Raw genomic sequence first — 26,317 nt, 5'->3', positions numbered from 1 at the left:
TAGAGGAATAATGTCAGCCCTCATAGACGTATTCACTTTATAAGATAATTTCTTAATCATGCAAAAAGAAATCATAGATTGGCCAGATTAAGCAGCATGTTCGGTATGATACAGTATTACCCGTTGATGGATTAACAGAACTATATTGCCTCTATTGTTGTGGGGAAAGTGTGCTATAGACTTTAACATGCTTACCCCAAAGAAGCCTGAGTAAAAGCATTTAGCATGTACACCATATGGATTTGTAATAATATGAAGAAAGAAAAACAATTGGGGGCAGAGTCTAGTATCAGCCAGACACGACCTTTGTGGCCATAGAGTATGCAAAGTTTTTTTTTTCTTCATTTGTTTCAAACTTCAGTGGTCATCAAAAGGTCTGGACACGGCATGTTTATTACTGCACAGGAAGGGGAGAAGTGGTTCAGATTTGGGATCAGGAAGTACAGTGAATTCAACTGTTTTGATGTTGAACCTTAACCTATCCTTTTCCAGATTCAAAAATGCTAATCTCTTCAAACCCCAGAGCCAATCCCCTCTGGTTTTGTCATGTTTCTTTGAGTTCTGCTTTCTTTCTGTAATGGAGTTCCACTTCCAGATTTCTGCCAATTGAGTTCGCTATGCAAACCCCAGATGGGTCCAATCTGTTCTTCCTCATCGTCTGACAAAAGATGTAATTGGCTAAGAGCCTAACTCAGCTAATAGAACAACTAGGTCCTTTCCCAGTGTAGCTAATGGATTTCACAGTTCTAGAGGCTGTCTCCCATACTTCCGTATTTGAAGTTTCCCTAAAAAATATTAACTGAGGGAAACTGGAAAGAACAGTTCCATGAAAGAAAGAACAGATCTAGCCAATGTATTGAATTATTTACATTTGGCAGAAGCAAAATTTAAAGAAGGTGGAACAGTTTATTTAGGCACAGGTGCTTTAAGGCACAGGTGCTCATTGGATGCAATGCAGGGTATCAGCCAACTGGGAAGGGGGCAGTCTAGCCTAGTGGTCAGAGCAGGTATCAGGCATCAAGGACTAGGGTCAGAGCCTAAGTCAGATGCCAGAACCACAGGTTAAGCCAGAGGTCAAAGACTGGAGCAAGCATGGTAGCAGGAAGGGACAAGACAGAGGCCAGGCTCGGTTCAAGGCAGGAGCAGCAGGAATAAAGTAACAGAGGAGCAGTCACAGTGGCGAGCATGACCAGAGCACAACCAGCCAGCTAATGCTGTCTTAAGAGCCAGCCTGCTGGTCCCTCCAGCCAATCAGGTGGTGTGGCCAGTCAGACAGCTTGCTTCAGGCCACCTGTACTGATGAGGTTGCCTGGAGACTAGCTCTGCTACAGGCCCTGATTCCTGACACAGGAGGAGTACTGTGGGAGCACACACCCTGGCTATTGCAGATTACGGGGATGGGAAATAACAGATATGGACCACTGCTCCCCTCCATGATTGGGTTTAAGCCAGCAAATGTATGCTATGCTTGGAACTTCTTACAGCAGTCTTGTTTGTAGGTGACACTCCACCCTGACCCAATCTCTAGCCTCTTCTGTGGAGACCTTTCACTGGATATGACAGCTGTGGTGCCTACATGGGTTCTCGACTGGCTGACCTGCTATCACAGTGGACAAAAATCAAACCTGATTCATCTGAACTGACACATTGGCCTGATCCAACTCTCTATAAAGTCAACAGGAAGATACCTCTTGACCTCAGTGGAAAATGGCTGTCAGTCAGTCAACAGGGGCAATAAGGATTTTCCCCCTATGGTTTCTCTTTTATTCCTATATATTATAAGTATGCAAAACACCTTGACCAATATTTATTGGTCATAACCCATAGTTTGAAGAAATTAGGTTTATGTGCTAGAATTTCCCTGAGCATTCTATTTACGTTTTTTCAAGCTGTTCTTATTTAGGAATGGTAAAATGTACACTTATTAAGCCAGTTAATTCATTGTATACAGTAGCTTCGATAATCATACAGATAACTGTCAGGTTAGTATGACAGAGTATATACCTCTTAACTCCACTCCCAAATATTCCAGTATGCCGTACATGCTCTGAAAGTTGTCTGTTATAGTTAAATCTTAATTAGCCAATAGCACAAAGAGCACATTTGAAAATACAATAATCTCTGCTCACTGAGTCTTGAGAATATCTTTTCTGCCTCCATTTGTAATACTCCAGAGTTCAGTCAGTTGTGCACAAGAACAAGCATACCAGTCTGCATCTCACTGCTATGGAAGTGAAGAGCCATTCCTGGCATTTCTAATCAGGTAATTTGAACACTCACATTAGCAGTCTGAAGGGATTAGTCTTGTAATCAAAGAAAATTAACTGTTGATGTTAATAATTTATTTGTATATATAACTCACCTGGAAAAGTGAAATGCTTCATGTATGATGTATTTGTAGGATTTTTCTTTTTATTTGAAAAATGTATTGAGCTGCAAGAATACTCTGGTCTTTCTTCCCTTTTCTTCAATGGCTAGCCTCACCTGAATAGCCGCTTATATAATTGTTTCCATTATAATCCCATCACATACACCTTTCTTACAGCAAAACCTTGTTATACCTATAAAATCAATGGTGCATCAAAACTGAACACACAGTATTTATCTTTTCTGGCTTCCCCCACCTCCACTATTCAGTTTATAGGTCTCCACACAACCACATATGTACAAATGCAAAATCAGAAACAGCTTTTGTAAAGTAACTTCAGCCAGTACTTTAAGCTCTCACTCAAGATGAAAATCTGTCTGAAATGAAAGGTGCACACTCTACACACTCTACAATGGCACTAACACTTCACTGTCACTTTGTGTTTCTCACATACCCACTTTTTTCTGCTTTCCTTGTGAACCTTGTTATGGTTCAGGTCTTGGAACCTATCAGTCAGGGCTACAGCAAGTTAATTTAAAGTGCAGTTCTAATTGGAGAAGACACTATGTAAACGTGGCACCTGTTTTTATTTTTTTTTTAAAGTTGTTCTTTAGGTACAGTGAGAGTCATAGCTGCTAAAACTTGGAACTCCAGGAACATACTGCACAGATCATGAAGTACAGCTGGTAAAATAAAGGTTAAAAATGTAGTAGTTTAAAGATAAAAAACCTGTATGAAACACTTTGGAAAATCAAGAATAAGCCAAGCTTTGTAATTCATTTCAGATATGTACAAGAATACAAAATGCATGTTTTTCAAGGGTCCACAAACTAAAGCACTTGATTCTGCTGCCCTCACTCATGTTCTGTGGTACCTTATTCCACAAGTGGTCCTAATAAAATGATCACTTATTGAGTGGACAAGCTGCATTCTGCACTGGTTGCAGCTTCTGGGTGATTTTAAAGTGTAGTTTTGTGTAGTAGTCACTAGAGTAACTCAGACTAAGGGGACAAAAACATGGATGTATGAGATGAGATCCCCTTCTGAGAAAAAAGATGAAATTTCACTTTGATTGTCAGTTATCTGGGGAAGGGACTGTCTTTTTGTTCTTTGTTTGTCAAGCACGGAATACAATGGCATCCTGATCTGTGATGGAGGGTCCTATGTGCTGCTGCTAACAACAACAACAACAACCTTTCTTGCCAAGGAAAAGAGCTGAACAGCATTGGTAGCAATGGCTTCTACCTACACATTGAGCAATAGTTGGGGATGCACAACCCTGTAGGTTGAAATCCTGTGTAACAAGTAGACATACTGCTGCAATGGGTTTACTGATATAACCTCCATCTTTTTTTCCTGAATTCTTCCCCTAGCCTACTAGCATCCCTTCTGTTCTTATCTGGATTGAACTTCAGACAGCTCACCCACATCCATTAGAAGAACCTACATATAAATAGATTTGATAGGTAGGTAAATAGTGTAGATCCATGGGTGGATAGCTATCAGCTCAAGATTTTCTCAATCACTGTGGACAACACCCATAATCTGGGCATCGTTGTGGACTCAGACTTCTCTCTAGGGATTCACAACCAGGCCATGTCAAGATTTAGATCTGCATAACATCTCTAAGATAGGGCCTTTCCTAACCATCCATAGCTAAAACTCTTGTCCAGATGGTCATCTCATGCCTCAGTTACCGCAACGTCCTTTCCACTGATCTTGACAAGTGCAGTCTTGCCTTGCTCATATTTATTCAGAATGCTGCTGCAAAGATCATTTTCCTAGCCCACTGCTTTGACTATGTCACTCCTTTCTTTGCATCCCTCCAGTAGTTCCCCCTTCTGTATTGCAGCAACCATAAGCTACCTGTCTTCTCTTTCAAGGCCGTTCATGGCCTATTCCTACTTCAGCTATCATCTCTCATGTACTATTGAACTGTTGACTCCCACCTGTGATTGGCCAACCTCCATCTCCCACTTATTACAATTTAAAACAAGCATCTTTCTGCTTTCTCCCATGCTGCCCCTTGGGAAGAGCTCAACATAAGCATCCACAAAGTTACCTCATTATCCTCCTTCAGATCTTTCCTTAAAACTCTCCTTTGCCATGAGGTGAGGGTAAGTAACTATGGGAACAATTTATCAATGGTTGTGGTGGATTCTCCATCACTGGCAATTTTTCAATCAAGATTAGATTCTTTTAAAATATATGTTCTAGTTCAAATGGAAGTAATTTTGTGGGATTTCTATGGCCTCTGTAGTACAGACCAGACTACACAATCACAATGATCCCTTCTGGCCTTGGAATTTATGAATCCATGATGCCTACTAAAGACAACAATTAGGCTGCTGGTGTGCTGAGACCACTGACTATCAAGCTAATCGATATTGCCTTTTTGTTTCCTTGTATTCCCCCATCTGTTGTCTCTTGTTTCATTCTTAGATTGTCAGCTCCTTAGGGCCAGGACTGTGGTTTTGTTCTGTGTTTGTATAGTGCCTCACACAATGGGCTGCTGGTCCATAACTGGGGCTCTTAGGGGCTAACACAATACAAATAATGAAAGTTATTTGTGTGTTAGTATTTTTAAATGTTTGTGCCATACCCTGAGGGCTTTGACCCAGGCTGTGGATGCTTAATAAATGAATCAATAATCATTCTTATATTTAAAATTACTTGGGAAACATTAGTGAGCCCAAATTTAGAAAGACAAACCCCATATCAGCACCGTCTCATTTAAATAGTTAGTATGGACCTTTATTCTAAGTATAGAAGCCTTGTGTTCCAATGACCCTGACATTAAAACTTTGTGACAAACAATTCCTAATCACATCCTAAACAAGATTTCATAACACAAATGTTGGTAAACGTTAACGATTAGATTCACCATGGGTAGTCACTCTAAACCCCCGAAGTTAAGGAGGCATCTTTCATATGATCATTTTAAATATCTGGAGAAGGGTAAGCAAAATAGCAATGAGATTGTCCTGCTATTGCTTTTGGATATGCGGACATTCACATCTTTCTGGTGAACAAGGAATTTTTTGAATACATAGAGTTCAAATCACCTGGAATCTTCTTGCTTTTACGATTTGCAAAGGGTCTGACATTCAGTAGCTTACTGAAGATTTTATTGGCTTTTCCAAAAATATCTTTTTTATATGGGAGAAAAATCATTTATATTGTAGTGTAGGAAACTTTCTAACCTTTTTATTGATTTTTACAGGAATCTCATCATGGAAGAAATCATCTTCTGGGATTCAGCAAAGTCAAAATACATGCAGATCTAATTGGATAGCCACTTTTTTTTTTTTTAATAAGAAGAGTTGTTGGTATGTGGTTTTCTTCTGAAATATGAGGATATCTAGAAGATGATTGGGAAATAAAGTAGGAAAATAACAAATGGGTGGAATTTTATACTCAAATACTACAATACCTGCAGAAGTTCTAATTGAAGTAAGATTGGTTTCAGAGTAACAGCCGTGTTAGTCTGTATTCGCAAAAAGAAAAGCAGTACTTGTGGCACCTTAGAGAGCTGTAGCTCACAAAAGCTCATGCTCAAATAAATTGGTTAGTCTCTAAGGTGCCACAAGTACTCCTTTTCTTTTTTTGAAGTAAGATTATTATTATTTGTAATAGTGTAGCCCAGAGGAGCCCCAGTCACAGACCAAGATGCTGCTATGCAACAAGAACAGAAATGGTGCCAGTCCCAAAAGCTTACAATCTAATGAAATAACCAAATAAGTATGTAAGAGACATCTTCATGGTCTGGGCCCAGGATACCAAAAAGATTACCTGAAGCTCCTAGATGAGGTATGGGGTTGGTAGCTTGACTTCTCAGGCACAATTAAACTATCCACCAGAAGGGTAAAGTAGGTCTGTGCAAGAGAGAATTTTCTCAGAGCTAGGCCACAAACTCCAGAACAAACTTCTAAGAACCACCACCAATCTCATCACTTTCATTTCCAAGTAAAAGGCACATTTCTTCAATCTGGCATTTGCTAATGAAAACACATATCACCGCACACAATGAAACAAAACAGAAATAATATAAACAAACAAAAAATCCACTGGCAGTTTTTTCCCTGCTTAGAGGAAGGGAATCAGAAAGAATCATACGTGACAGATACTAGTCACAGCAATTAATGCAGTAAAAGGTTCTCAGGTACACGACTGTGATGGGCACAGCATAAGAATTTAAATAGGATGGAGAGGATGCTTACAGAGAAAGTTTCCTAATTTATTTTAAAAAGCCAATGAGAGTTATTTACATCCTATAGCCATTGGACCGTTGGTTTTGAAAAGCCTCAAAGGGAAAATATGATTTTAAGCATCTATAAAACCCAATGAAGTTGAAAATGAACATGTCATATAGAGTGATGATTCCTCTCACACTTCCATAAGCCCCATTTAGGATCTGGATGTGAATTAGAATTTAATATATATCCATATGAATACCCTTAAAATAATAGCTGGCTTCCTAGGTAAATCTCTGCATTATTTACAAAGCTATAGATGGAGGTTTCACCTAGAGTCAAACTAAATGGCTGCCTTTGGTATAGGCAGAGTTCCTCCACTACACAGGGAACTTTGCTTTCCAAAATAATTTTTTCACTCCATGAATCTGATGAAGTGGGTTATAGCCCATGAAAGCTTATGCCCAAATAAATGTGTTAGTCTCCAAGGTGCCACAAGGACTCCTAGTTGTTTTTGCTGATACAGACTAACACGGCTACCCTCTGAAACTTGGCTCAAATTTGTCATTCATGGAAAATGTTTTCAAGGTCCTTTAGTTTGTCTTCAACCAGCTTTTAACAACAACTACTTTCTCAGAGGCAAGGAAAGTAATAGTACTTTAAGGCTATTGTCAGTTTTGAGATTTGTTAACAAAGCCAATTAGGGATGAGCCGAAAGATGTATGGTAGTGGTGGCTGATACCTTATCTAGATTTGTACAATGCAGATATCTGACTGAGAATTGCATGCCTTGGAATTGGAAATAATTTCGCTCAGTTACTCACCGCTATGATTTTGAAAGCAGGACATTGGAACCAACATAGCCAGCTTTGTCACAAAACATTTGAATTGACATGGGAAGAGTAATGACTTTCAAAAAAAGTCATATATATTTCTTTAAAAAAGAAGCTGCTGTCTTCTTTTTGTCCTGAGTTATGATATTATTTTCAAATATTTTGCTATGAGATGTTTGATTATCACAATCAGATGCTGCTGCAATTAAATTAGCTACCAAATTTAAGATCCAGAAGACGGAAAAGCAAAGATTAAACTAAAACAATAACAAAATAATATACACACAATCCTGGCTCTATTTCAGTCAGTGGCAAAACCCCTCTCCAGGGAGCTAAGTGATAAAGATTGTATTGTTTTAAAAGAGGCTTTTTTATTATGGCAAAACATAGACTTATAGAAGCATAAGGTTAGAAGAGACCACTGGGGTCACCAAGTCTAACCCCCTGCCAAGATAATGGTTTCAGTTACTCACACAAAGTTATCTTCTTTCCTGTATTTGTTGCATGGCTGAATGGTAGCTTTCCTGTGAAATTGAATAGAAAAAAATCATGATTTTTTTCCATTTTCCCCACCCCACAGGCCATGATTTTACCTTTTCTGCCCTATGCCTATCCTGTGTCCAAGGGAACAATACACTCAGAAATGTTATTGGGTCAAAAGGAAGAAAACCTTACTCAACAGTCCTGGCTGCGTGTACATGTTTTTACTATTTTTCTTTATTCCAGCTCACACTTTGATTCTCTTTTTTCCTTTCCCTTCTGTGTATTAGTTTCTCTACCCTTGTATTTGTTCTTTCTGTTCTTCTGTATTCTTCTTAATCTCTCTTCTGTCCTGGTTCCCCTCATTATCTCTTTCCTTCCCCTTCCCCGGCTTTCTTCCCCCCTGCCCGCAACAGCTCTCCTCATCTGTGTCCAGCCTCACTTCATTCTCTCTCTCTCCTATGCTAGTATCACCCTGTGCCAAAGGACAAGCACACTGCCCACGCACCAGCTGCAGACCAACATCAGCATTCTTCTCTTTGTCTTCCTACTATTACTCAAGGTTCCTCTTCAGGCCAATAGCAGTCAGGTTCCAGGGTTTTTAATTCAGTTCCATACCCTGAAGCTGAACTCTTGGGCAGATTACCAGAAGGTGAGACATACAGTTGCTTGTCCTTTCCTTCTAGGCATCAAGACAGAGCATGACCTTGTCTGAGGTCATCCAAGGTCTGGCATTAGCTTGCCTAATTTGAAATAAAGTTGTTCCTAAAATTTGCAGCAAATCTATTAGGGATAAATCCTATCTCCTGCACCTAGCCTAGTGCTGGATGCTACATGCTCTGTCTAATGGCAGCAGAAACTGTCCACAGCCACTACCGTAGCCTCAGGGTTGTGGCACTCACGCATAGCACTTATTCCATGGCCTTCTGCAAAGGGAAATGTCTAATGGATTTGTATAAACATAAATAAATGTTTTGCATTAAAAGGTAATGCTGTGTGGCTGAAGACAAAGGGAGAGTAATTATGTTTATAAATATACACTCTTACCTGTTTCAGAGTTAACAGCCGTGTTAGTCTGTATCTGCAAAAAGAAAAGGAGTACGTGTGGCACCTTAGAGACTAACCAATTTATTTGAGCATAAGCTTTCGTGAGCTACAGCTCACTTCATTGGATGCATAAGCTTTCGTTAGCTACAGCTCACTTCGTTGGATGCATATATCCAACGAAGTGGGCTGTAGCTTACGAAAGCTTATGCTCAGATAAATTGGTTAGTCTCTAAGGTGCCACAAGTCCTCCTTTTCTTTTTACTTTTACTTGTGAATTTGCCTTTTTTTTTAAAATGTTTTATTTCCCCCCTCACTTCTAGGAACAAAGATAATATGAACAGTTAGAACAACATGCTCAGAACTTAGATCCTCAAATAATAGCAACTAAATGTCATAAATAGTGTCAAAATTGAGGTTCACATCATTTGTTTCTGGAATATAATGTGACCATCGAAGAGCTCCATTTCCCTTTGCAGTATCTAGTTTAGATGTTTAAAAATCTTGTTTTAATTATTTTTATGCCCAGCAATTCAGGAAAAAAGTTACTTGCTAAGATAGATACCATAAAGGAGAATCAGAACCTTGCATAGAAACAAAATAGAAGGTTGGAAATCATGTCTCACAAAAGTGTCGTTTTGTCAGCGTTCTGGGCTACTGATCCAAAGGCTGGAAGTTGAACTAAGTATACATTTTTAACAGGGATCTGTTTTCAACAATGATGTGGTCGATTGTCTAGCCCTTGGATTTTTTTTTAAATCAAGCTTAGATAATTTCTAAAAAATATGCTCTAGTTCAACACACAAAACTGGGCTAACTGCAGGAATTAGTGAGTGGGATCTATAGCCTAATCATTATGGTCTCTTCTGGCCCTAAAATCTATGAATAAGTATAAACTACCTGGACAGAATGAGAAACTACCTGGGCAGTGTGTCAAGCTGTCTGGAGTGGCTCACAACCAAGAGTGCCCACCTCAGGGCAGACTGTTAAGAACATGGCACAAAGCCCAAATTGGTTGTGTGTTCTGTACTTTGGCCATATTAAGCCACATACTTAGCACTTATGCCAGCCAAACTTTTGTCACTTGGGGGAGTGAAGAAAACATCTCCCTGCCCGCCTGCCCCCTCCCCCCCCCCGAGCAACATAATTTTACTGGCATAATTGCTCATATGCATAGTGCTATGTCGACAGACGATCTCCTGCCTACATAGTTACCACTGCTCGTTGAGCTGGTTTTATTATGCCAACAGCAGATTTCACCAACCAAGTATCAAGTTTACACTCATTAAATGTTTCTTTCCTGTTTGGTGAGTTACACGGGTACAGAGGTTTACAATGCAAACACTCTGTATAACTATACCATGGGGTGCAGATTTCATAAGTGAGATCAGAACATGCAGCATCCTACAAGCATTTCTTCAAGTCTAAACACTAAACACATTTTTATAAACTTTTATAAATCTATTTTAATGATACCAACACAAGGCGAGTCAGACTGCTTTCCAGCTATACATTTGTCAGCATTCAGTGAGGCCTGGAGGTCTTGGCATGAGCTGGCACCTGGTCTGCCAGTGTCACAGTGTGTGAGACATCTTATGTAAGCCAGCTCTGTTTGTGTGAATTCAGTGTATGAAAAGTACTAAACAGCGAATGTTTTCCACAAATCAATAGCTTTAAAAAGCTGACCAAATTTTATGATGGTCACAGTACAGCATTTTTCCACTTTGTGACTTTGATTTTCTGTACTGCTTTCTTTTAGATGAGAACCTACTTGACCCAAAAAATCTGCTCAAATGAGATCAGTGGCAGCACAATGTAGTTACATAGATTGTTTGACTCTGCATCCACATCCAGGAACTTTCCCTTTGGGCTGACATTTTACAGTAAAATGTCATTTGTTTCATGGTTTGTAACATGCTATGGGAAATTATTTACAGCTGATTTACAGGTTCAAAATGTTCATATTTGTGATCCACTAGGGGTTAATAATAAAACATCATCCTTCCATAATGTTCTTCTCATTTTCTTTCTCATGCCTCACAGTCACACAGGAACAAAAGGAACAGTATTTATTTTAGCACAGCAACACTGACTTTGACAAGTCATCCCCTTCAAAAGGAACACTTTCGGATGGCTTTCTGAATGCTGAGCATTGTTTATGTTTTTCTTGTGCAGCTTGGGGAGTGTTACACTCCGAGTGCTACTTTCCCCCCCTTCTTTTGCAAGATTGTGCATTGTTTGCCAGAAGCTCCTGTTTCAAAAATGTAATCTCATTTTATACTATAGGGACAATGACAAACTTACAAACCAACATTCTCAATCACTCACATTTGAACATGGAAAGATGCAACAGCATTTTGTCCAGTACTATATTTACTCATCTAAATTCTGCTCTCATTTTCACTGTGGAAAATTGCTTGAGACTCCACTGAATTCAACATAGTAATAAAGTGTTTGGTCCATGATTCCTGTAAAGTATAATGGTAACAATCCTAGAGATCATAGAGCAACTCCTAATTTGAGGCACAATACCTTATCCAGCATAGCTTAAAAAAGAAATCCATCAAGCAAAAGGTTGAAATCAGACCAGAGAGTACAAAGAACACAGGGCTATAGAGTCAATTAGGAGGGAAGAACACAGAGTCTACCACTCTCAAAGACCAAGAGCACTCCAGGAGGGGGCCATCATTTTTCTCTTTTGAAGTTCTGGACATTTCTATTATCAGGTGTCTTTATCATACAGTATGACTGTGAAGGACTGCAGTTGCTAGTTAAGAACTGATTCTTAGTTATCTCCGAATCAGATGATGCTTTTTGCTGGGAGTAGTTCAGGAACTAGGCTGAAAGACCATTTTAATGGTCAGCGACACGCTAAAATACAAAGAGCCTGCATTCCTCATTCAACCCTATGCAAGTTATAGTTCACTTCCCAGCAGCACGCACCTAAAAGATGCTTTGGGTTGATAGTGTATCAACATTCCATCAGCATCCAGTCTCAGTACAATCTCTTTCTTTGTTTGTTAGAAAGACGAAAAATTAAGCAGTATTCACAGAAGTAATAGTTTGCACTCTGCATTGATTTTTAGAATCCCTGGTGCTTCATTTATCCAATTGGCAGACTCAGTTTGCATAGGCCGCTCATCAATATCATCAGAGAACAAAGGTGTCATTCTAAATACAAGTCAGTACGTGTGATCTCAGAACCCCAAGGAGACAGGCTCACCCCTTGCGGAAGATGCATTGAGCTGGAACACAAAGGATGGTTATTTCCATTTGCCCTTGCTTTGATGAATTACAGTCTTGTTTACCGACATATAGATTTATGAATTGTTGTTTTACTTACAAACCTAATGCTATTAAGTGTATTGATAAGTGAAATGTTCATGCCCAGAACTCAGCCCTAGAAAACAGAAAACCTTGAAGTTATAATGATAGCCAGGGCTACATTTTCATTGTTATGTGGGATGCTGTGGTCAGAACTCTTTGTTGTTGCTAATGGGAGTTAAGTATATAGCTACGATGATGTTTAAAGGTTTCCTCAAGTAACATCAGGCTCCTTTCTGGCTTGTGCAGCCAGAGCCTGTATTAAGAACAGGGCATATGCCAAAGGCAGCTGTACCGGTGGCCCTTCCTAGAAGCATTCTAGCTGATTTAGCAGGGATCACTGAGGGACTGCAAGGAAGGCAAAAGCTGAAGCAAACTGTGAAAGGGCGCAGCATGCATTTGCCCTTCCACTGACCTTGCTCTGCTGGCCACTGCAGAAGATAGGATGGGGCCATGGTCCTGTCCATTTTAGTGTCACTGTTGGTGCTAGACTCCCTGATCCTTTTCCAAAAGCAGTACAAGGGTCAAGATTTTAATCTGTCTGCCTGTTGGGAGCGGGGTCTTTGCATCCCCTCTGTCACCCTGTACAGCTGCAAAGTGCTAGCCACAATCTATCCCATAGACTCTCTAGGATAGGCCTGGAGAGAACCTATGATAATCTCAAAATTCTTGGAGACTTGTTTTCCTTAGCTGATTAGAGTGCTCATATGCAAGACCCAAACTCCTGTCTCTCACCCTTTGTTTTCCTGGACCATTTCGTTCCTCCTGCCCACCCTCTTCTCCCTTTTCTGTTGCTCCTAGTTTAATTTCCTGCAGCCTTTCTAAGGTGACATCTCTATTCCTGTTTTCCATACATGAGCAGCCAAGTACAAGCATCAAGCACAAGGCATCCTCCCTGCCAGCAGCACTTCGCCCCCTTCTTTTCATCTCACGCTTTGTCATTGCTGTGTCGTATCTCGCCACAGCAGCACTTTGTTTCCTAGCTACATCCATGCTCCCACAGCAGTTACTCATCTTTAGATAACTGTCTAATTCACTGATTTGTAAACCCTGCCTGAGACTCATCCTTTAGTTGTAATTGGCGATCTGGAGGAAGGTGAAGAGAGATACCGTTTGCTGAAAATTCATGGCTTTATTGGAAAGCAGTGGCCCCCCCGGCTTGATACCTCTAGCCATGTTAAACACAGACTTCCTAATACAAGAAGTATTGGGATTACATGCCTCAAATACCTACAGGACACAGCTATGTAGGATGCAGGTATCTAGTCATGTGAACTGCCTGTCCTTTGACAGATACAGCCAGCCAAAAAAATCAGTAAGGTTTGCTCTGAAGAGTATATCACATCTGTTGGCCCCACCTTCTTATAAGATAACTGCAGTAGAGCAAAGCGATGGTACCACCTTGGACAAGCCATTTCCAATGGAATTGCAAGGAATCCTTCAAACCCATTAGAAGTATGGATTCATGATCTATTTGTGTCTGGTTTCTTTTTAATGTATGTCTCTTTCCATCTTCAATATTACACCTTCTCTGGCCATCTCCACCTTAAATAATTGCAGGTTCTTATCTGTTCTGTTAATATTGGCAAATACCAACATGAGGATCCATGAAGTCCAGGCATACAGCACAGAACTCTGCATCACAATCTATATTCTAAGCATAATACATAATAGGTGTGTGAGAAAAGTAACAGATACATCAGAAAGAGCCTGGGCAAGAGTTTGTCATTTTGGTAGTAAAGCCTCCATTAGCTAGAGTGATCCTCTAAAACCATGTATCATTATTCACTGTGAAATTCTTCCTTGTGCAGAGAGTTATATTGAGGGTTTAAGTGGAATTAAGTAGAGCCTATGTCTCATGCTGGCCCTCAGCACAGGGGTGAATTTCCATTCAGAGTAATAACTCAAAATTCTACACATTTGCACTTCAATAAATAGTTGAAGTTACTTTCCCTATGTACATGCCTCTTGTGTTCATTTTCCAGCAATAGTGTAGCACAGGGATCGGCAACCTTTGGCACGCGGCCCATCAGGGAAATCTGCTAGCAGGCCAGGCTGGTTTGTTTACCTGCAGCATCCGCAGGTTCGGCCGATCGCAGCTCCCATTGGCCGCGGTTCACCATTCCAGGCCAATAGGGGCTGCCGGAAGCGGCGGCCAGCATATCCCTCGCCCCATGTCACTTTCTGCAGTCCCCATTGGCCTAGAACGGCAAACCATGGCCAGTGGGAGCTGCGATTGGCCAAACCCATGGACAGCGCAGGTAAACAAACTGCCAGCATGCCAAAGGTTGCCGATCCCTGGTCTAACAAGTAAATTTACAGCCAGGAATTTACAGAAACAGTGATTTTTAATTGACTATTAGAGCACTTTGAACTTGAAATGTGAGTGCTTGCACCAGAAATTTGACTAAGAATTCTTCTTATTGAGTGATGTATTTAAATCAAGACTGACGCCATTCTAAAAAAATATTCTATAAAATTCGAACAGCAGTTATGAGATTGATTCAGAGTTTAATAGATGAGGTTCTTTAGCCTGTGTTATGCAGGAGATCAGGTTAGATGATCATTATGGTCAATTCTAATCTTAAAACCTATGTCTCTAAAAACCATTTTAGGAGTATATAGTTGGGCTGTAAACATCTCTCATTTTGAATCTGTTTACATGGACATAGGATATTTTTTGTTGTAAGGAAAATAACTTAGTCCAATGTTTGCAGGATAGCCGCCTTTTCTTAGATGTCCTGAAGCAGCTAGTAAATTTTCTTGCTGTTCTAGCACATCCGAAATCAGCTGAAAGTAATTGACTGACAGTGGATAGGCATTGAACTTTCTCTCACTGAAAAATCACTACAAAAATGCCTGAAGGTGTGTGCATGTGGGGGGGGGGAGAGGGGGGGTGATTAGAAGCTCTTTGAGGCATTGACTGTTTTCTGTACAGGGCTAAACACACTGTTGGTGCTTCACACATAATGATTAGTAAATCAGTGATCACACACACACACACAGCATTCCCCTTTCCCCAGCCCAAGGAAATGCTCAAATCCCTGATAGTCTGGTCACATCTTACATTAGTGTGTTTCTTAAAACTCCCCACTTTCCTCTCTATGGGCATAATCCAAAGCCCATTGAAACCAATGGAAAGACTTCGTCTTCGGGCTTTGGCTCAGTCCCTACACTGTGCGGGATGAAGTAATGTGCCTTCTCCCCTTTGCACCACCTGCATAAGGACTTGCTAGGCATGCAGGAACTGCTCTTTTTACACCCTGGGGGCACATGTGGCCAGACTTACAAAGCTATTTAGGTACCTAAAGATGCAGGAAGATGCCTAGTGGGATTTACTAAGGCACCTAAGTGAGTATGGCACCCAACTCCTTTTGACTTTCAATGGGAGTTCGGCTCCTAACCTACTTAGACACTTTTGTAAAGCCCACTAGGTGCCTATCTGCATCTTTAGGTCCTAATGGAGACATAGCTTGGTCTCTTCATGCTGGCCAGCAACACCGTCAGGATGTGACCATATGCCACCCCTTGTAACAGATACATATAATCACATGTATATGCCCCCCTGGGCACCATGTTGCTCTGGGAGGCATTCTGCAGGTGCCGCCTATGCTCCAAACAGCTGCTTCATATGGGCTACGTGCCACTGACAGAATGTAGCACTCTGTGATTATCATATACCTATAATCATTCTTACCAAACACAGAAACCAATGAGAATAAACATAGCAGGAAGAAATTACAGATATTACAGAATGGTACGTGCCTCAAATCAGTCTGCTAGAGAAGCAAGACTTGAACTTCCCCAGTGACGGTCTGTGATGCTGCAGTGAGACTCCTTGCTAGGATAGCTGCTCATGCAAGCAGTGCCTTTGCAGACTAGGGACCTATGGCACACAGATTCCACTGGACTCCTAGCAGAGCTGGTTGAAGATTTACTGACAGAATATTTTTTTCTGTCCGAAAATGCCATTTCATCAAAACCAAGCCTTTCTCTGGGGAACGTGTCAATTCTGATGAAATTTCATTTTGGAAAAAATAACCCAAAATGAAGTGTTTTGATAATGTCAGACCATTTCATTTTGACATTTTTGGAATGAACTACTAATTTTTCATTTCAAAATGTATTGTTGTTAAGTTTATATTATACAACATTTAAAAAATGAGTCAAAATCAAAATGAAGTGTTTTAGTTTATCAAAATGAAATGTTTTGATTGGCCCTACATTATTTTTTCCCATAAAATTTCATTTCAGGGAAAATTTCAAAATTCTTTATTTTGAATAAAAAGATTTGAAATTGTTTAATTTCCTGTAGAACAGAATTTCTGGTTCCCATACTGCACTCCTTGTCAGTAAGAGGTTACTAGCTATACACGCTGGTGATGCAAACCCAAAACTTGGGCATCATTCACATTCACATGTAGAGCTAAACTTTTCAAAAGATGATTTGCATATTAGTATAATATAAATGTAAAACCTTCAGTTTAATGAATCAAATGTGTGGAACCTGTCTAATATCATTACTGCTTTTTGTAGCATAGAAATTAAAGGGCCAAACCTTGCTCACTTTCCTCACACAAGCAATCCCTTACTCATATGTGATACAAGGAGGATTTGATCTATGTAGTCCCTTCTGTAGACCTATGAGGGAAGATTGAAAAAATTTGGTTTATTTAGTCTGGAGAAGAGAAGACTGAAAGGGGACACGATAACAGTTTTCAAGTACATAAAAGGTTGTTACAAGGAGGAGGGAGAAAAATTGTTCTTCTTAACCTTGGAGGATAGGACAAAAAGCAGTGGTCTTAAATTACAGCAAGGGCGGTTTAAGTTGGACATTAGGAAAAACTTCCCAACTGTCAGAGTGGCTAAGCACTGGAATAAATTGCCTAGGGAGGTTGTGGAATCTCCATCATTGGGGATTTTTTAGACAAACACCTGTTAGGGATTGTCAAGGTTCCTCCCCCACTCTGAACTCTAGGGTACAGATGTGGGGACCTGCATGAAAAACCTCCTAAGCTTATCTTTACCAGCTTAGGTCAAAACTTCCCCAAGGTACAAAATATTACCCCCGTTATCCTTGGAATGGCCGCTACCACCACCAAACTAATACTGGTTACTGGGGAAGAGCTGTTTGGACGCGTCCTTCCCCCCAAAATACTTCCCAAAACCTTGCACCCTACTTCCTGGACAAGGTTTGGTAAAAAGCCTCACCAATTCGCCTAGGTGACTACAGACCCAGACCCTTGGATCTTAAGAACAATGAACAATCCTCCCAACACTTGCACTCCCCCTTTCCTGGGAAATGTTGGATAAAAAGCCTCACCAATTTGCATAGGTGACCACAGACCCAAACCCTTGGATCTGAGAACAATGAAAAAGCATTCAGTGTTTTACAAGAAGACTTTTAATAAAAAATAGAAGTAAATAGAAATAAAGAAATCCCCCCTGTAAAATCAGGATGGTAGATATCTTACAGGGTAATTAGATTCAAAAACATAGAGAACCCCTCTAGGCAAAACCTTAAGTTACAAAAAAGATACACAGACAGAAATAGTTATTCTATTCAGCACAATTCTTTTCTCAGCCATTTAAAGAAATCATAATCTAACACATACCTAGCTAGATTACTTACTAAAAGTTCTAAGGCTCCATTCCTGTTCTGTCCCTGGCCAAGACGACTACAGACAGACACACAAACCCTTTGTTTCTCTCCCTCCTCCCAGCTTTTGAAAGTATCTTGTCTCCTCATTGGTCATTTTGGTCAGGTGCCAGCGAGGTTACCTTTAGCTTCTTAACCCTTTACAGGTGAGAGGAGCTTTCCCCTGGCCAGGAGGGATTTCAAAGGGGTTTACCCTTCCCTTTATATTTATGACACGCCCCCCAAATCTCAGCTAGGGTGAAACACTGGCTGGGATTTCTTCCTGGAGCTCTAGGAAAACAGAGTTAATAAGACACATGCATCTCTAAATATACTACCAAGTACATAAAGACTAACAATATTTTCCACATCTCAAGGACGATTTTAACCAGTTGATTCTGGGAAACTTTCACGGGAGAGTGCATCAGCCACTTTGTTAGAAGCTCCTGAGATGTGTTGGATGTCGAAATCAAAATCTTGGAGAGCTAAACTCCACCGAAGAAGTTTTCTGTTAGTTTCTTTGACGGTGTGAAGCCACTTTAGTGCAGCATGGTCGGTTTGCAGGTGGAAACGCCGTCCCCAAACATATGGGCGTAGCTTTTCCAGAGCGTAGACAATGGCATAACATTCTTTTTCAGTGACTGACCAGTTGCTTTCCCTCTCAGACAGTTTTTTGCTGAGAAACACTACAGGGTGGAATTCTTGATCAGGTCCTTTCTGCATTAAAACTGCTCCCACACCACGCTCGGATGCATCTGTGGTTACTAGGAACGGTTTGTCAAAGTCTGGGGCCCTTAGTACAGGGTCAGACATGAGTGTCGCTTTAAGCTTGTTAAAGGCCTTCTGACACCTTCCGGTCCACTGAACAGCATTTGGCTGTTTCTTTTTGGTTAGGTCTGTCAGTGGGGCAGCGATTTGGCTGTAGTGCGGTACAAATCGTCTGTAATAACCGGCCAAGCCTAAGAAGGATTGAACCTGTTTCTTTGACTTTGGGACAGGCCACTTTTGGATAGCATCCACTTTGGCCTGTAGGGGGCTGATAGTTCCTTGACCCACCTGGTGTCCAAGGTAAGTCACTCTGTTTAGGCCTATTTGACACTTCTTAGCCTTAACAGTTAGTCCTGCCTCCCTTATGCGCTCAAGGACTTTTTGTAGATGTTCCAGGTGGTCTGCCCAGGAATCCGAAAATATGGCCACATCGTCAAGGTAGGCGACTGCATATTCTCCTAATCCCGCTAGGAGACCATCTACAAGTCTTTGGAAAGTGGCGGGTGCATTTCGCAGCCCGAAAGGGAGTACATTAAATTCATACAGCCCGAGATGTGTGATGAAGGCTGACCTTTCCTTGGCAGATTCATCTAGCGGTACCTGCCAGTACCCCTTGGTTAAGTCCAAGGTAGAGATGAACTGGGCCCTTCCCAGTTTCTCTAATAGTTCATCTGTGCGTGGCATGGGATAGTTGTCTGGGCGAGTTACAGCATTTAGCTTACGGTAGTCCACGCAAAAACGTATTTCCCCATCTGGTTTGGGAACTAGAACCACTGGAGATGCCCATGCACTTTCAGAGGGGCGGATTACACCCATCTGTAACATATCCTGGATCTCCCGTTCTATAGCAGTTTTAGCTTGAGGAGACACCCGGTAAGGGTGGACCCTAATTGGGTGAGCATTACCTGTGTCAATGGAGTGGTATGCCCGTTCAGTCAGTCCTGGGGTGGCTGAGAACGTTGGCGCGTAGCTAGTGCACAGCTCCTGGATCTGCTGTCGCTGCATACGCCCAAGGGTCATGGAGAGGTTCACCTCTTCCACACCACCAGCACATTTCCCTTCGTAGTAAACACCTTCAGGCCACTCAGCGTCGTCTCCTCCCTGGGCTGTAAACTGACAAACCTTTAATTCTCTGGAATAAAAGGGCTTTAGAGAATTAATATGGTACACCTTAGGCTTTCGGTTGGAGGTGGGGAATGCTATGAGATAATTAACAGCTCCCAGGCGCTCCTGGACCACGAATGGCCCTTCCCACGATGCTTCCATTTTATGGGCCTGGAGCGCCTTTAAGACCATGACCTGGTCTCCTACTTTGAAGGAACGCTCTCTGGCATGTTTATCATACCAGGCTTTTTGCTCTTTTTGAGCATCCTGTAAGTTTTCTCTAGCAAGGGCTAAAGAGGTTCGGAGGGTGTTTTGTAGGTTGGTTACAAAGTCCAGAATGTTAGTTTCTGGAGAAGGTGTAAATCCCTCCCATTGCTGCTTCACCAACTGCAATGGCCCCTTAACCTCACGGCCATATACAAGTTCAAATGGGGAAAACCCTAAACTGGGATGTGGTACAGCTCTGTAGGCAAAGAGCAACTGCTGCAATACTAGGTCCCAATCATTGGAGTGCTCATTTACGAATTTACGTATCATGGCCCCCAAAGTTCCATTAAACTTCTCCACCATGCCATTTGTTTGATGATGGTAAGGAGTGGCAACCAAGTGATTTACCCCATGAGCTTCCCAAAGGTTTTTCATAGTTCCTGCCAGGAAATTAGTCCCTGCATCTGTGAGGATGTCGGAGGGCCAACCTACCCTGGCAAAAATGTCTGCTAGTGCCTGGCACACACTTTTAGCCCTGGTGTTGCTTAGAGCTACTGCTTCCGGCCATCGGGTGGCAAAATCCATGAAAGTCAGTATGTACTGCTTTCCTCTGGGTGTCTTTTTCGGAAAAGGACCCAGAATATCCACAGCTACTCGCTGAAATGGAACTTCAATGATGGGGAGTGGCTGGAGAGGAGCTTTGACCTGGTCTTGGGGTTTTCCCACTCTTTGGCACACCTCACAAGACTGGACATAGGTAGAAACATCCTTGCCCATTCCCTCCCAGTGGAATGACCCGCCCAAACGGTCTTTGGTCCTGTTCACCCCAGCATGGCCACTAGGGTGATCATGGGCTAAGCTCAAGAGCTTGGCCCGGTATTTAGTTGGAACTACCAACTGTCTCTGAGGATGCCAGTCTTCCTGGTGTCCCCCAGAAAGAGTTTCCTTGTATAAAAGTCCTCTTTCTACAACAAACCTGGATCGATTAGAAGAGCTGAGAGGCGGTGGGTTGCTCCGTGCCGCCGTCCAAGCTCTCTGGAGGCTTTCATCTGCTTCCTGTTCGGTCTGGAACTGTTCCCTTGATGCTGGAGACATCAGTTCCTCATGGGATTGTGGACCTAGGCTTGGTCCCTCTGGAAGCGATATAGGGGATGGAGCTGTTTCTGTTGACTGTGAACCGCTCTCCGCTGGTGCACTATGTTGGGATTCAGGCTCCGGCTGAGCCTCTTGTGTAGGGTTATCGGCTGCTGCCAGTTCAGGTTCGGTGGGGCCCTCTGGTGTTGAGGTTGCAAGTACTGGATTCAGTGCTGACACGGGGTCTGGTGTTGGTTGTTCGGCTGGTTCCGGTTCTGGGACTAGTTCCGTCTGGGTCTCTGGGACTGGATCCACTACTGCTGTTGCAGACATTGGCCTGGGGTCCAGGTCCATCACCTCTGACTGGGTCCTGATAGAAGTTTCCGGAACAGAGCTAGGCCTCACGGCTTGTTTAGCCTGGTTGCGGGTGACCATTCCCACCCTCTTGGCCTGCTTCACATGATTGGCCAAGTCTTCCCCCAACAGCATGGGGATGGGATAATCATCATAGACTGCAAAAGTCCACATTCCTGACCAGCCCTTGTACTGGACAGGCAACTTGGCTGTAGGCAAATTGAAAGAGTTGGACTTGAAGGGTTGAATCGTCACTTGGATCTCTGGGTTGATTAAATTGGGGTCCACTAAGGAAGCATGGATAGCTGACACTTGTGCTCCGGTGTCCCTCCACGCGGTGACCTTCTTCCCGCCCACACTCACAGTTTCCCTCCGCTCCAAGGGTATCTGGGAGGTATCTGGGCCTGTGGACCTCTGGTGTGATTCCGGTGCAATGAACTGTAATCTGTTGGGGTTCTTGGGGCAGTTGGCCTTTACATGCCCCAGCTCGTTACACTTAAAACATCGTCCAGCTGACGGGTCACTGGGACGAGGAGGGTTGCTGGAGAACGGGGTGGTGGGACGATAAGGGGTCTGGAGGGTTCTTTGGGAGGTAGGTGGGGCTTTGGGCGGCCCCCGGTAATAGGGTGTGGTCTGGGGTGGTCCCTTCTGGTCTCCGCTCCAACTGCGACCAGTTTTCTTCTTCTCTGCCACCTCCACCCATCTGGCTCCAATCTCTCCTGCCTCGATTACAGTTTTGGGTTTCCCATCTAGGATGTATCTTTCTATTTCCTCAGGAACACCCTCTAAGAATTGTTCCATTTGCATTAGGAAGGGCAAATTTACTGGAGATTCAACACTTGCTCCTGATATCCAGGCATCCCAATGTTTCACAATGTGGTAGGCATGTCGGGTAAATGACATGTCTGGTTTCCACCTTAGGGCTCTGAACCTCCGACGAGACTGCTCGGGTGTTATCCCCATTCTGACTCTCGCCTTGGATTTAAACAGTTCATACTTGTTCATGTGTTCTTTAGGCATTTCAGCTGCCACCTCAGCTAAGGGTCCACTGAGCTGCGGCCTCAGCTCTACCATGTATTGGTCAGTAGAGATGCTGTACCCAAGGCAGGCCCTTTCGAAGTTTTCTAAGAAGGCCTCAGTATCATCACCTGCCTTGTAGGTGGGGAACTTTCTGGGATGGGAAGTGGTACCTGGAGAAGGATTGCTAGGGTTTGTTGGTATATTCTGCTGGGCCTTTATCCTCTCCATCTCCTCCACATGCTTCCTCTCTTTTTCCTTCTCCTCCTCCACATGCTTCCTCTCTTTTTCCTTCTCCTCCTCCACATGCTTCCTTGCCTCCATTTCCCTCTTGTGTGCAGCCTCCTGTACCTCCTTCTCCAGCCGCATGAGTTCTATCTGTCTTTCATGTTCCCTTTGTTTTTCCTCAGCCTGAAATTTGGCTAATTCCAGCTGTAGTCGAGCTGAGGATTTGGTCATTCTAACCTCTCTGTTTTTAACTAACTTTACACCTGAGGTTTAGAAATAAACAAACAAAACTTGGCTGTAAAATTTTGCTGTGCTGGAATAGAATACCTATTCTCTGATAGTGATTGTCAGCCTACAGAAAAAGACAATTCCCTTGTCTCTGCTCTGGGCCCAAATTAAAGCAAAAAACCTCCAACTACTTGGAAACCTGCTTACCCAGCCCAACGAAGAAAAAAAAAAATTTCTTTTCAAACCTGTGCTCCTTGTAAAACAAAAAAATCAAAATCCTAAAAAAAACCCTGCCACTTTTGTCTCCAGGCAAATGGGTAGAGCACACACCCCCTATTTACTTTTAGGAAGAAAAGAAAAAAAAAAACAAACCTCTGGGTTGGAAGACTGTGAATTTCCCTGCAGGAGTTAAGTACCCTGCCTCCAGGCAAATGAAACCTGCAATTCACAAGATAATCCCCTTTTGTCTCTGCTTGGCCACAAAGCAGAGAGAAACCAAGCTGCTTTCAGTTTCAAAGCTGCCTTCTGGACTTCCTAAAAATTCCTTTTTAAAATCTGTATTTCTAGTTCAAAAAATCTCAACTGGATCTCAAAATGATTTCAGGTTAATCCCACCGCTGCGCCACCATGTCACCGTTCCTCCCCCACTCTGAACTCTAGGGTACAGATGTGGGGACCTGCATGAAAAACCTCCTAAGCTTATCTTTACCAGCTTAGGTCAAAACTTCCCCAAGGTACAAAATATTACCCCCGTTATCCTTGGAATGGCCGCTACCACCACCAAACTAATACTGGTTACTGGGGAAGAGCTGTTTGGACGCGTCCTTCCCCCCAAAATACTTCCCAAAACCTTGCACCCTACTTCCTGGACAAGGTTTGGTAAAAAGCCTCACCAATTCGCCTAGGTGACTACAGACCCAGACCCTTGGATCTTAAGAACAATGAACAATCCTCCCAACACTTGCACTCCCCCTTTCCTGGGAAATGTTGGATAAAAAGCCTCACCAATTTGCATAGGTGACCACAGACCCAAACCCTTGGATCTGAGAACAATGAAAAAGCATTCAGTGTTTTACAAGAAGACTTTTAATAAAAAATAGAAGTAAATAGAAATAAAGAAATCCCCCCTGTAAAATCAGGATGGTAGATATCTTACAGGGTAATTAGATTCAAAAACATAGAGAACCCCTCTAGGCAAAACCTTAAGTTACAAAAAAGATACACAGACAGAAATAGTTATTCTATTCAGCACAATTCTTTTCTCAGCCATTTAAAGAAATCATAATCTAACACATACCTAGCTAGATTACTTACTAAAAGTTCTAAGGCTCCATTCCTGTTCTGTCCCTGGCCAAGACGACTACAGACAGACACACAAACCCTTTGTTTCTCTCCCTCCTCCCAGCTTTTGAAAGTATCTTGTCTCCTCATTGGTCATTTTGGTCAGGTGCCAGCGAGGTTACCTTTAGCTTCTTAACCCTTTACAGGTGAGAGGAGCTTTCCCCTGGCCAGGAGGGATTTCAAAGGGGTTTACCCTTCCCTTTATATTTATGACAGGGATGGTCTAGATAATACTTAGCCCTGCCTTGAGTGCAGGGGACTGGACTAGATGACCTCTCGATATCCCTTCCATGTCTATGATTCTATGATTGTATGATTCTTAATCACAACAAGGCCGATTATGCCTGAAGTGTCAACCTGAGATGGAATCACCTGCTTTGGATGACTTGTAGCAGAGTTGTAACTTTAGTTGAAAAAAATGGTTTTCGGTGTTGATCATTAGTATTCCAAGCTCTCTGTCAAATTCTGTCAATTGATAAGCGCATCCTAAGCAATAAATTCAGTGCAGGTTTATGTTTCAATATTTTGAAATTATACAAATGATAAAAGTTGCAGGAAGCTACTTTTGGCTGCCACAATAAACAGACAATTTAATAGCACATAGATTAAGTCCAAGTGAGAACCTGCATGATGTCTGTTGAACACGTTCCTTCTTGCCAGTGTTAGTGATTACCTTTTTTTAATTAGTGCTCATAGGGCAGTGATTTCCCAGGGAATTTCCCAGGGCAATCTGGATAATGCAAGTATTAAGTTGAGCAGCACAACTTTTCTAAAAGGGGCAGTGAATAATTTCTGGTGAATATGGCCAGGGATTCCTGACTTCTGTACATATGGACTAGTTGAAATGGTCCTGGCAGAGGGGATGCTGAGTATGAATTACCACCCTTATCCGAAATGATCTCAAAGCACTTCACAAGAGATACAGTACAGCACCACAGAAATGCAAGTGCTTCTGGGAAGAAGGATGTCTGTCAGTCAAATGACAGGTTTCAGAGTAACAGCCACAGAGAATATGAAAAAATACCTCCTCCCACCCCACTGTCCTGCTGGTAATAGCTTATCTAAAGTGATCATCAGGTGGGCCATTTCCAGCACAAATCCAGGTTTTCTCACCCTCCACCCCCCCCCCCACAAATTCACTCTCCTGCTGGTGATAGCCCATCCAAAGTCAAATGGAACACAGGATATTAGTGGACCATCTATACCATTGTAATTAATAATATTAGAAGCAGGGGAAGGAAATCTTATCTGAGGATATCAAGACTTTTACAAGAGCATTGTGGGATTTTAAGAGTAAAATATCCAGAACTGCACACAAATAATTTTGTGTGCAAACATACATGTGCATTTGAGTGTTTAAATTCCACAGAACAGCAATTGTGCGTACAATCATGGTGACTGCATGTGCAAAATGTACAGTTATCTCTCAAAATAGTCAATTACATGTACAATTATTGCAGTTGCATGCACACAGTATTACACACTGAAGTTAGGTATATATCTTTCATAGACTATGCTGAAAGTTTGATCCTTAATGTCCACAAAGAGCAGGCAGACTCTCCATTTTTAAGTTCTTACTCAAAAGACCAATTTCAAGATAAACCTCCAAAGGCACTGCAGACATACAGGGTAAGTGCTGAGTCAACACTGTGAGAGTGACTCTTGAAAGTGTTTTAATTCTTTCAAGCTTATTCACAGAGTGCACACTTGAACTTTATGGATGGCCCATAAGCCATTAAGTTGGGGAAAAGACTCTACCCATGGTGCTGCCATTTTGTTTGATCAAACTCCTTGCAATGCATCTGTGGCAGAAAACTTTCTATTAAATTAAGCAGAAAACTAAGGGCATGTCTACAGTGCCCCACAACTTGGGTTATGGGGGTTTGAATAGCAGTGTGCACCAAAGTGCTGCACTGTGTCACAAATCAGCGAGTAGGTGGCCAGTCAGAGGTCAGAGCAGTGGCAATCAGAGGCCTGGAACAGAGCCATGGGTCAGAAACCACGAGTCAGCCAATGCTCAGAACTGGAATGAGGAACAGGGCAAGGGCGCAGGGTTGAAGCAGGACAGAAGCAAGGCTGGGAACAAAGCAGGATGCGGGCTGGAGCAAGGGTAGGG

At 42.2% G+C, this 26,317-nt stretch overlaps 1 protein-coding gene across 1 annotated transcript in view; it reads right to left on the bottom strand.

The window, feature by feature from the left end:
* The window catches only part of LOC140908379 (uncharacterized), a 106,608-nt gene extending 83,312 nt beyond the window's left edge, over positions 1-23,296 (bottom strand). Inside the window, exons 1-2 of the mRNA XM_073335357.1 lie at positions 23,233-23,296; positions 22,053-22,895 (exon numbers count right to left, since the gene is read on the bottom strand). Of these exons, the coding sequence (XP_073191458.1) occupies positions 22,053-22,863 (811 nt within the window). The 5' untranslated portion in view covers positions 22,864-22,895; positions 23,233-23,296. The remainder of the gene's footprint in view (positions 1-22,052; positions 22,896-23,232) is intronic.
* Positions 23,297-26,317: the final 3,021 nt, after the last annotated feature.

Source organism: Lepidochelys kempii, chromosome 3 (genome assembly GCF_965140265.1).
Source record: "Lepidochelys kempii isolate rLepKem1 chromosome 3, rLepKem1.hap2, whole genome shotgun sequence".
NCBI classification, from domain to species: domain Eukaryota; kingdom Metazoa; phylum Chordata; order Testudines; family Cheloniidae; genus Lepidochelys; species Lepidochelys kempii.
Note: the sequence above shows the minus strand (reverse complement) of the source record. Positions and strands in the feature narration are given on the sequence as shown.